Source organism: Panthera leo, chromosome C2, assembly GCF_018350215.1.
Source record: "Panthera leo isolate Ple1 chromosome C2, P.leo_Ple1_pat1.1, whole genome shotgun sequence".
NCBI lineage: Eukaryota > Metazoa > Chordata > Mammalia > Carnivora > Felidae > Panthera > Panthera leo.
Window position 1 is genome coordinate 3,505,582 of NC_056687.1, and position 12,327 is coordinate 3,517,908.

The 12,327-nt window shown below is 57.2% G+C and overlaps 1 protein-coding gene across 12 annotated transcripts in view; it reads right to left on the minus strand.

Annotated features, from left to right (window-relative positions):
- The window catches only part of SLC37A1 (solute carrier family 37 member 1), a 77,457-nt gene that overhangs the window by 20,353 nt on the left and 44,777 nt on the right, over nucleotides 1-12,327 (minus strand). For all 12 annotated transcript variants that reach the window (XM_042954599.1, XM_042954607.1, XM_042954600.1 and 9 more), the window contains 3 exons: nucleotides 10,258-10,295; nucleotides 8,473-8,553; nucleotides 2,030-2,161 (listed from right to left, as the gene is read on the minus strand). In XM_042954599.1, the coding sequence (XP_042810533.1) occupies nucleotides 2,030-2,161; nucleotides 8,473-8,553; nucleotides 10,258-10,295 (251 nt within the window). The remainder of the gene's footprint in view (nucleotides 1-2,029; nucleotides 2,162-8,472; nucleotides 8,554-10,257; nucleotides 10,296-12,327) is intronic.

Below are 12,327 nucleotides of genomic sequence, written 5' to 3' on the forward strand. Positions count from 1 at the left end.
AGGAGCTCCCCAACAGCGTGCCTGGAGCGGCCGTCTCGTCACCGCGCACCCAGCGCTCTCTCTCCCCGGACCGGAACCCACTGCAAACGACACAGCAGCCGCCCCACACTGAACAGCCTTCCCCCTGCCGCACGCGCGGTCGCCCGCACCCTGCCCGTGCTCGACACACCGGGGGTGCGGGGAAGTCACCTGCGAGAGAGACGTAGGCCTCCCCGAGGAAACCGAGGTCCGCGGCCTGACGGCTAAGGGAGACACCTGCTCGAGTTTAGGTCCGCTTTTAGAAAGAGGTGGCATTTTGAGACAGTAATTCAGGGTATCACTGGGAAATCTGGGTGAGAGAAGGGGTAACCCTAAGGCAGCATGCGGGGTGCGTGCAGGAACGCCCCCCAAAACTGGGCAGAGGACGCAGCTCCCAAGTGATGTGATTTTGAGGTTAAAAGAGTCAGGGTCTCACAGTGGCGACCCAATAATGAGGACGTGCGCGTGACCGGCCTCACGCTTACCAGGCGCCTGGCGCGGCGCTCACTGCGGAACGAACGGTCTCACGAAATCCTCAGAACGTGAGGCAAGTCCTACACCAGGCGCTGAGCCCGATTCGCAGATGGGGAAGCGGAGGCTCAGAGGGGTCGCCAACTTGCCTGGGACGCCCAGGGCGTCCGCAGCTGGGCCAGGGTCAAGCAGGCCGGGGTTCTGAGGCTGCTCCGTCCACAATGCCACGTTTCCTATGTGACCGTGGCACCCCGCCCCACCCTCAGCCCAGCATCCGGACCATAAGGCGCCACAGAAAAGTTGCTTGTTATTCACAACAAAATTTTAAAGGGAACTTTTTTTTTTTTTTTAAACCGGCATCTCCTACAGGCCACCCACATTCTGGTGACTCTGGGAGTCCCGGCCTGGGCTTCAACGTTCCCCACGGGCTGGAGACCAGCCTCACCCAGTCACGAAAGGGCCTCTGGACCCGTGTTCCCCCTGCCCTTTCTCGCTGAGGGCCCACGAGGGTGCGGTCTGGGCGTGAAATCTGCAGCAGCCCGTCACACCCGAGGGCAGGAGCCCAGACGTTTCTAGGTGTGGTCCACGAGGTCTGGCAGCAGCGAGGGCCTGGACATCTTACCCTGCGTGGGCAGGGTCTGCTGTCTCCCCTCCGCACCTGCTTCTGCCCCGGCTCTGCCGTCCCCGCCCACCGTGGCTCGCCACGTTAGAAGAACACGTCTCCCCTGTGTCTCTGCGAGCTCCCCGGATCCTCTGCTGAGGGAGCCCAGGACTTTAATGCAAGAAAAGTCTAAACCCACAAGAAATCGCACCCCTGCACCCCTCCCCCACCCGTCTGGGGTCACTTCTCCCCGGGCCCCCTTCAAGCCCCGATCACGTACCGCTGCGCCCGCCGGCAGGTGCCACGCGCGCCCGCCAGTCCGGAGCCAGGGCCGCCGCCTCCCCACGGACCAGCGCACCTGATCTTTAAACCCCAAACAGGTGCAGAGGCTGCACACGGCAGCTGTGCGTCCTGGGGTGGCTTCCTGCCCTCCCCCTGGCTCGCCCTCCCCTTCACCCCTTCCCCAGTAGCACGCGGACTAGCTGTGTTCACCTAAAAGCACTTCAGAGGGTAGAGAAAATGGAGCGGGCCCACCCACATCACAGAGCGGAAGTCGGGGACAGTGCCTCCCCGGGGCTCTCGGTCAGGGTCTTCGGGGCCAGGGAGGGGCTGGGCCAGGAGGGGCTTCAGGCCCTGCTGAAGCCAGACTTTCTGGTTTTCCGAGGGGGGACGGGAAGCCCTACTCGTCCAGGAAGCGGGTCAACGTCTCCTCGGAGGCAACTAACTTGAAATCTTTCAGGCACCGGGTGTGAGGCCGACCCTGAGCCTTCCTCAGACCCAAGACCACCTGTTGGCGGCTTCTGGTTTACGCTGTAGATTTCTAACCCCCGGATTAAAGAACCACGGACTTTTTGTTTAAAGCTTGATCCACAGGCCAGTTCTCTTCACAGCAGGCGAAAGCGGCCCTTTCCGAAACCCTTCCCAGGCACGCGTACTCACGGGGATTCTCAAGGCCCCTGTGAAGCTGATGGCGGCCATGCCGCCCCCGCCGTCGGCCGGGAGGACGACGACGTGGCTCTGATGGACCGGGTGCTTTCCGTCTGACAGCAGTAGGCACTGGATCTCGGGGTCCTGGCGGTGAAGCCCGTTGGGAAGAAAAGAGACAAGAGGGGTTAGCAGGCATCCGGCTGAAGTGAGGCCGCAAGTCCTAGGGCAGCCGCTGCCCCGCCAGGTCTCGGGGGCGGCCTTTACAAAACGCTACAAACATACAAAATCCTTGGGCCCAGCAATCTAGGATTCTGCCCGTGAAAGACAGTTGGAAAGGCGGAAAAATACGATACGGTGAACGCCACGCCCCCGTTGGGAGAAACGGGTAAAGCACATCCACGAAAACAACATAATCTGGCAGCAGCGGTAAAAACAAACCAACAGCTTGTGAGGTTTTGACGCTTATGTCACATTGAGTAACAAAACATTCCGAACTGCATTTTCATTATGATCTTAAGGAACACTGAACACATACCTATTTTTCTCTCTCGGGGTAACTGGCAGGATCTAATGATGGGGGAAGAGCAGCTAACTTCTAAGCTGACAACGGTTACTGCCGGGTGACAGAATTGCATGTAATTTCTAGGGAGGGGTCAAAAACTCTTCACACGGCCCTGTGTTTTCTAAGGAGCTCACACTGGACACAGGCGTGTTACCAGAAATTGCATCATTTTAAAATTCATAAACCACTTCCAATATCCTGTGAATCCCGCTTCTGGACATTCCTGCAGGACAAAGTGTGCCTTCACGAAAGCAAAGAGCAGTGCTCCCCCGTTCGGGGATGGGGGCCCAGCCAGGGCCAGGATGACCTAAAGACACTTCATGAGTGAACCATGAACTGCAAAGACTTCCAAAGCAGTGTTTCTGTGCATGAACACTTTCCACAAAGTCGAACGGTTTTGTCGCGTTTCCCTCGCTATAACCTGTGCAAGCTGGATATTCGGGATTCTCTTCCAGTGAAACACAGAAACTGGAAGACCGGGGGGGGGGGGGGGGTGGGGTGGGGGTGGGGACAGTCCCCGTGGGGGACAGTCCGACGCCCGCCGGGAGCCCCGCGCCTCGCCCTCGGCCCTTCGCCTCGGGACGGCCCAAGATCCACACCTCCGGGAGGCTGGCTTCCGGCCCCGCGTGGCCTGGGGACGAACGCACTCACGTGTAAGCGTACAATCTGATGTTTCCGACTGGGGATGACAACCCCCGGTGTGACCGCACATCTTCCCAACCACAGTCCCACAACAGCGTACGGACACAGAAGACTTCCGTCTGAGTCTGTGCTGAATACACGTTTCCCTCCTGAATGATGCTGGCTGTCCAGTTTAGGAGACCACATCAATAGCAACCACACGCTGCAGACTCGGGGCTCGGAGGGGCTCCAGCGCTCAGGCTCTTCCCCAGGCCAGTCACCGCAATCTCGGGGGGCAGGCCCCGGGTGAGTCGGTGTGCAGTCAAGGCCGAAAGCTGGACAGGTTTTGTTTTGTTGTTGTTTTTTTTTTAATTCTGAATTTTCAGGTGTGGATTATACACACAGGAATCAGTCCCGCAGTGTGTGGTATCACCAATTTCATGAAGACTCTCCCCAAACCTATACAATCTCATATATCTCATTAAACTGCTTCTTCCTCTAAAATTAAAAAAATGTGTATTTATTTTTGAGAGAGAGACACAGCACGAGCGGGGGAGGGTAGAGAGACAGAGGGAGACACCGAATCCGAAGCAGGCTCCAGGCTCCGAGCTGTCAGCACACAGCCCGATGTGGGGTTCGAACTCACGGACCCTGAGATCATGACCTGAGCTGAAGTCGGACGCTTCACCGACTGAGCCACCCGGGTGCCCCGAAACTGCTTCTTTGAATAAAAGATGTAAAACACTTGCTAACGAATGAAGACTCTAAATTAGAAAATGTATGAAAAAATTTTATAGGAGAAAATAAAGATTTTCAGATGAGTTGATACCTATGCGTAGCTGTCGATACAGTTACTGTACTCTCTTAATAAGATACTATATGTAAAATTTTAGCTCCGGTATCACGAACACAGTGTAATATCAGTTTCAGGTGTACAATGTGGTAACTCAACACTCCCACACAACACTCGGTGCTCATCACAGTAAGTGTCCTCGTTAATCCCATCACCGGTTTCCCCCATCCTCCCACCCCCATCCCCCTCCCCTCTGGTGACCATCAGTTTGTTCTCTACAGTTAAGAGTCTGTTTCTTGGGGTGCCTGGGCGGCTCAGTCGGTTAAGCATCTGACTCTTTTTTTAATTTTATTTTTGAGAGAAAGAGAGAGAGAGAGAGAGAGAGAGAGAGAGAATGAATCATGACCTGAGCTGAAATCAAGAGGCAGATGCTTAGCTGACTGAGCTACCCAGGCACCCTAAGCATCTGACGATTGATCTCACGGTCGTGAGTGCAAGCTCCACCCTGGGTTCCACACGGGGCTCCATGCCGGGTGTGGAGCCTATTTAAAAATTAAAAAAAAGTCCATTTTTTGGTTTGTCTTTCTGTTTTTTTCCCTTTGCTCATTTGTTTTGTTTCTTAAATTCTACATACGAGTGAAATCCTATGGTATCCGTCTTTCTCTGACCGACTTCTTTCTCTTAGTATAATACTCTCTAGCTCCATCCACATTATTGCAAATGGCAAGATTTCACCCTTTTCTATGGCTGAGTAACATTCCGTTGTATATAATACACCGCATCTTCTTTATCCATTCTTCAGTTCATGGACACTTAGGCCGCGTCCATATCTTGGCTGTTGTAAATAATGCTGCTATAAACATAGGGGTGCATATATCCTTTTGAATTAGTGTTTTTGGATTTTTTGGGTAAATGCCCAGTAGTGTGATTGCTGAGTCACAGGGCAGGTAGTTCTAGTCTTAACTTTTTGAGGAAGTGCCATAACGCTGTTCCAGAGCAGCTGCACCAGTTTGCATTCCCACCAACAGTGCACGGAGGTTCCTTTTTCTCCACCTTGGCCAGCACCTGTTGTTTCTCGTGTTGATTTTAGAGGTTCTGACAGATGTGAGGTGATATCACGTTGTAGGTTTGATTTGCATTTCCTCCATGATAAGTGATGTTGAGCATCTGTTCGTGTGTCTCTTGGCCGTCTGGATGTCTTCTTTATGTCTGTTCATATCTTCTGCCCATTTTTTAATTGGATTATTTGTTTTTTAGGTGTTAAGTTGTATAAGTTCTTTATATATTTTAGATACTAATCCTTTCTCAGGTATGTCATTTGCAAATATCTTCTCCCATTCGGTAGGTTGCCTTTTAGTTTTGACGGTTTCCTTTGCTGTGCAGAAGCTTTTTCTTGATGAAATCCCAATGGTTTATTTTCACTTATGTTTCCCTTGCCTCCAGAGACACAGCTAGAAAGGAGTTGCTGTGGCCAATGTTAGGGACATTACCGCCTGTGTTCTCATCTAGCATTTTTATCGTTTCAGGTCTAGGACAGGTGTTTTGTAAACACGAAAACAGACTCACCAGTGGATGAGATTCAGCCAGATAAAGAGACAACATAGAGGGAACAGACCCTGCTCAGCCAAGAGAAGAGCGCCTCTAACTCAGAGCAGGAATTGGACACAGAAACCCGCCTGGTCACAGCCCTTCCTGGTTCCGTAAAGCGTGTCTGGATTGCCCGCTGGGCTGGAGAAGTCTTGGATCCAGCCCCTCGGCTCTTTATCTAAGCAAGCTTGGTCTTTGTTGGGAAGGGCCTCCTGCCCACACCCACTCACCTTTAGGCACAGCCTGGGGGCTCCTACCTACCAAATTCCAGTCCTTGGCAGTGTCTGGAGGAGACAGAAAAAAAGGGAAGTCCTGGTGGGTTTTGTAAGACAGATCAGGGGGTGGGGCACCTGAGTGGTTCAGTCCCTTGAGCGTCTGACTCTTGATTTTGGCTCAGGTTTTAATTCCAGGGTTGTGGGATCGAGGCCCCAAGCCGGGCCCCTCACTGAGCATGAAAGCCTGCTCAAAAGTCTCTCTCTCTCTCTCTCTCTCTCAATGTAAAAAACAGAAACAAAAACAAAAAGACCCCACAACAAACAGGGGAGGAAATCTGCCTCCTCCTTATAGAGCCAGAGACCCACCGGGCGGATGGGACATGGGAAGCCGGGCACCAAGAGCCCCAGGGGATCTGACGGCACCAGCAGGGGCAGAGCTTCCTCAGCCGAGGCAGCCCACTCCTACGCTCAGGACTCAGAGGGCAAAAGGGCTCCATGTGATGAACACAGACGCGCACACACGGCGGGCGGAGGGGAAGCGTGCAATCCTGCCCCGACGGAAACCCAAGCCCACTGCACGCCCTGTGCTGCCCGCAGCCACACCGAGGAAGGTCTCCCCCAGAGAGCGTGGATTCCCACCGGTGCGCCACGTGGAATCACCTTTGGCATTAAAACGCCCACTCAGCGCTAAGCGTTGGCTGAGCCCCGGACGGCCAGAAAGACCCTCAGAGAAGCCGAGGATGACGGTGACGTGGGCCGCCAAGGGTGACAAATTCCCACCAGCCAGCCACAAGCCGAGCATCACAAAGACCCCCATGGAAGAGGGTCCACCTGGCTCGTGATGCCGGAGCCTCTCCCTCTTTGTTCGAACTCGCCTCCCCACGCGCCCCTGGCTTCACGTCTTTTCTCGCCAAGATGCTAAGAATCACGCGTGGCCCAGACGCCACGGTGATGAAGGTGATGAGGGGGTGGGCGCTGCTCAACTCTGAGCCCCGCGGATCCGAGCTCGGTCGCTCTGGGAGAGGGGACAACAGGGTGTCCTGCCAAACTAGAGGGACATCCTGCCTGGTGACCCAAGAGCCCCCCCCCCACCCCCACTTCAGTGGGTGCCGCGTAAGGGACATGGGACCAAAATCTGCCCGGTCACGGGCACATCAAGGCCAGCCTGTGGTGTGGCCGGGCCTGAAAAGACCCGCCAGGGCCTCTAAACATGCCACTGTCTCTCTGGTGACATGTTGGTCAACGGAAGGCAAGAGGGAAGTTACGCTCAGAAGACGTGGTTAGCCGTACCGGGTGGCACGCTGCCAGAACACGCGGCCTGGGGGTCTCGCCTCAGAGGAAAAGGTGAGTCTTCAGTAGCAGCCAGAGGGGAGTCACAGCCATTTGGACATCGATTCACATCTGGTGGTGTGGACCGACTATATGTGTTCCTCCCAAATTCCCGTGTGGGACCCCAAGCCCCGAGTGGTGGGCAGAGAGGTCACGATGGGATCAGCGCCTTGTGAGAAGAGGCCCCGGGAGCCCGCGTCTCTCCCTGTGCTCTGAGCATCCAGGGAGAAGGCAGGCATCTGCGAGACCCCAGACCTGCCGGTGCCTTGATCCTGGACTTCCAGCCTCCAGAAACAACTGTTTGAAATGCGAGGGAAAAATGCGCGTCGTTCAAGCCGCCCAGTCCGCGGTATTCTTGTTCCGGCGGCCCAAACCAACACACCCAATTGTTGACAAGCACACTCAGCAGAGAGTAGAGAGTTTACAGGACTCCAGCGGCATTTCCCCCAACTCCGAGAACCAAGGCGTGCGAGACGTCATTTTTCCCTTTTCCGTTATTTCAGCCACCACAAATAAACTTCCTTAGGCAGTAAAGAACAAAAAAGTAAGAAGCCCACGTGGAGCATGTATCCTTCTAGCTGTTTGATTGAAAAAGCAAACAGCTTGTTATTTCAATGACTAAAACGAATCCAAAATGCCCCTGTGGCTCAGTGTGGTCAGTGAAGCGGAGCCATACGAGAAAGTTCTTGGCAGTATCCTGGAGGGAGGAGGCCCACCGGCTGCACCGAGGCTTCCCTTCTGAGGAGGACCAGGCAGGCAGCCGAGCACTCGGTGCCTCAGTTTCCTCCTCTGTAACACGGGAGCGGCAGTGCAGAGGGCTAGGAGATGATTTTACGTTATCTCTTGGGCCCACCTCACTCGCCAGCCCTCCCTGTGTGGCCCCTGAACCCCCTGGCCCAGGTCCACTCAGGCTCGCCCCCCTTCACGGCTCTGTCCACGCCCCCTGCTTAGGGACGGCTCCCCACACGAGGCCTGAACCAGCGCCCGCTCACCCGTCTCTGCGGGCTCTGTGCCTGGCATTTAGCTGCTGCAGGAAACTGCTGGTTTCCCCTCTGTCCCCCACCCGCCCCCCCAGAACGTGAGTCCACGGGAGCAGCGGGGACGGTGTGACTGCCGCTCAGGGCGTGGCCTGACGCGGAGCACGCCTGGGACACGGAACGCTGAGCACAGCCGTTGAATGAGGGCATCGCTTCCGAATTTGATTACAGACTTAAAGTAAGTCCAGCCTGCTGCCCAAAGAAATCGCGCAGGGGCAGGCTCAGGTCTCATGCAGGAAACGCGAGGCCCAAGTCTGTCACCGAGGCAGGGCTCGGATTTCCGCAAAGCAGCGGGGGCTCGTTCGACTCACCAGGGGCTTGTTCTCGTCGTCCGCGAAGACTTGCTTCTGCAGCCTGAATCTGTGTGCGCCGTTCTCGTGGCCCCTCGAATGCTGGGTCAGAAGAGCAGAGCGTTACAGCGGTTCCCGAATGGACAGCGGCGACAGCAGTGGCCACCCCAGAGCAAGGGCCACCGTGCAACACGTCCCAGGACAGGCGCCGGGGGGAGCAAGACACACGACTAAGATAAAGCAACAAGTAATCGGGGGCTCTGGACCCTCAGACAAAAGACGTGGAAAGATCTTTCTTGACGAATACGCAAAGACTGAGGGATAAGGAAACGTAAAAATGCTGATTATGGCAACCTAATTGTCCTTACTGGCTTTGACAGTTTTCAGTGACGGACGGACAGGCCTGTAGAAACGATACAGGGCCGTGTCCTTCTCTAACGAGTGTGGAACAGAGGCCCTGCCGGGGTCAGCAGCGCAATTCAGGGCAGGGCGTTTTCACGGACACTAGTCACTGCACAACCAAAAACCGATCCTTACGAGCTTTGAGACGGAAATTCATGCTCGCGGCAGGAAAATGGCTTTTAAAATGTTTTACAATATCAACTATAGTTTTTTTTTAACGTGTTAACCTTCCTGAAGGTCGTGATTTTCAAAATCGGGTTTGTTTTCATTCAATAAGGCACCGGAACCCCTCTTTTCAGATTGTGCTTAAAGGCTCCAAGTATTAACAAGAGGGAGTCTCTGGCTCCCTCTCTTGCACGGCGGCGGGCGCTGTCCGGGAGCAGCGGGCCTTGGCCGTGAGCGAGAGGAGCTCCTGTCTGCGCGGTCACCTCCCACTGGGGAGACCAGCGGCAAGGGGTAAACGAGATGTACTGGGTAAAGCCGGGTAGAGTAGGAGGCGGTTAATCAAGTCAGTGATGTGCCCTGACTTCCCAGGCAAAGCGTGAAACACGGGTTTGGGAGGAGCAAGGGCGCAGTGTTTGAGGAAACTGATGAGCAGTGGCTCGGAGGGGAGAGGACGGTGCCAGGGGCCAGCCTGGTGGACGTGACGTCCCAGGAGCTGGCCTGCCCACAGGGGGGACAGTGGTTCCCCGACTGAGACGGGGACAGCCGGGGCCTGGCTGTTTTTGGGGTGGGGTGGAGAGATTGCTGGGTCGTGGCTCGTCTGAGATGCCTCTACGGGGGTGGCAGGCGGGCAGTGCCCTGTGTGACCGTGGTGCTCAGGGAGAGGCCCCACTGACAGTGTGGAGAGGACTCCACACTGGCGCACAGGGGGTGCCGAGGCAGGGCCCGAACGTATCTCCAGCGGTGAGAGCACAGAGGACGGAGGAAGGAAGAGGCTGGGGTGCTGACGCATCTGAGGCTGCAGGGACCCTGGCGGGCTGTTTCGACGGCCCAGCGTGGGCCGGAGGGAAGGCAGGAGGCGTGCACATGAAGTCAGCGAGGGTGGCCCGCGGGGACTGCTCCACGGTCAGCGGGGAACTGGGCGTAAGGGCCACAGGGGCTCCGCCCGGGGAAGGGACACCACCTGCCGGGCGCAGCAGAGGAGCAGGCGCCCGGCCTCAGGTCAGCCTCTGGGGGGGACGTCCCGGCCCGGACTGCTCCAAACTTCTTGTCTGGGGGTCTGTCGCCACGGTCATGACTAGCCCTCTCCTAGCACTGCCAATACTTCGAGGGTGGGACCCTGTCCACACTTGGCTACCCACTGACACCACACAGACCAGCCAGACTGGCGGCGGTCGGCAGACACCTAGCCGACAAGCACACGGTCCTGGCAGACTCGAGGAGTAGAGAGGGAGTCCTTACCGCCACCAGGGAGGAAGAGCAGGCGATGTCCTTGGGATCTGAAACACCAAACAGAACAACGTGTGAACCCAGGCCTGAGAGCTTCCACCGCAAGAAATGAGACCGCAACGAGCCATCTGATACTTGACCAAACGGAAGGGAAAGACGGCTGCCCGGCAGGGTGAGGCTGCAGCTGGTCAACCCGCCAGGCTGCCCCACGCCCCCTCTTTCCGTCCCCGGGACCACATGCTCCCCCAGTGCCTGCAGCATGGCAGAGGGAGCCACCGGCAAAGGGAGACCGTCACACGTGTGAAAATGTGGGACATATAAAAATAAGCAGAGCACATGTGTGCTATGATGACAGCCCATGGAAAACGCATGTAAGGACAGGAATCAGAAGGAACTGTAGAGGTGGGACAAGCCTCTTTGGAGCAGCTGGTCACTTTCAACATATGTGATGGGCTCTTTAACATTACGGAATGAATTACAAATAAAAGTTAGTGGGGACCAAACATCTATCGTGATACAGAGCAAAATGCCTTTTATCGAAACGCGAAGAAGGAAGGACAGGTGCAAAGCCACAGAGCCGACAGCCAGACTCACAGCCTCCAGGAGCTGGGGGACGTGGACCCCCTGCTTCGGAAGCGAGACGGCCGCCCTAACGGGATACACAGGTCCCTTGCTTCGGAACGGCTTTGAAACCCAGATGGCCGCCAGGACCCCCTGCTTTGGAACCCAGACACCGCCTTAAACAGCCCGGCCCTTCCTCCTACCCACAATCCGGGTCTTTTTGTAACTTTTGGTGAAACAGCTTCACTGCCTTGAGACACAAAGAGCGACGGGGCTTTCAACTTCCCACAGCTGAGTTCCCTCTGGGGACACGGGGGTGACAGCCACGGGGGGCCCCACCGGACTGAACACACATTCTGCTGGACCAGCAGCTCTTCCACGCCAGCCGTGCGTGGCCGCTTGGCACTGGCGGTCCCGGTGGCACACCTGAGATGTGCCGTCACTGCTTACAGTGATGTCAGCGGTGCGCAGGTGGCTTTCCCCAGGGAGGCCCCTGTGAGGTCCCCAAGGGTCAGTCAGGGGGTCGCCACCCCTCATGAGGCTCGGCCAGCCCCCACGATACGGCCTTCACTGTACGGGGTGTCAGCACAAAGGACGCTCGGATGGGACACGCCAGAGAGCGGCTTCCCAGGCCGACCCGGAGGGGCCCGAGAACGGGGGACCGGGAGGGACCCCGGTCACGAGAAGGGTGGGGAGGGAGTGGAGAGAAACCAGCAAGGTGCACGTCGACTGGCCTCCCGTGTTGAGGGCTCTGCCGGCAGCATCGCCCGTCCCGACAGCTGGCCGTCATCACCGTGCACACGGAGCCTCCCGGTCACGGGGACAGAACACGGTCCCCCCCTCCCCCGGCAGAAAGGCCCCAGTTTTGTTCTGCTGTGGGGGAGGGCAAGCGGCCTCCTTTAGGCTGACGTGCCCTGCGTCCACGTGGACCCGGGCTGACGGGGGACACGCGAAGACGGGCCTCAGGCGCGAGAGCCTGGCAGGGGCCCGGGCGAGGAGGACGGGAAAGGTCTGAGCCTGCACGCCTGGTTCTCTCTGCTTGCGCCAGCTCATGCGTGGCGCCTGGGGTCCCGGCACGAGGGAATGTCAGGGGACCACAGAAGCACCTCGTCCCACGAGGCCGGCTAGAGGCGCCACCTCCAGAGGAAAGTCAGCGGTCAGCACACGGGAGTGCCCGTCAGAGCCGCGCGCACAGAGGCCCCCCGACCACGGCTGCAGGGAGACGGGGTGCGTGGCGGGGGCAGGGGGCTTCCCCAGACAGGGCGGCATAGAGTAGAGAGGCCCACTTGGGGGTCTGGGTGGCTGTACTGCGGGATGAGGTCCCCTGCCGACAGGTACGGATGGCAAGTCTGGCCCGTGTGCAGGAGCGATGGGGTCACGAGCCCTGTTGACCTCCTGGCTCTCATCAGGGGGCCTCCCCGGGGGCTCCGACATCCCCGGCAGGAAAGAGAAGGGCCTGTGGGGAGAGGGGGGCCGGAGGCAGGGCGAGGAGGGGTGGAGGCCGCCTCACACGCGCGGCGA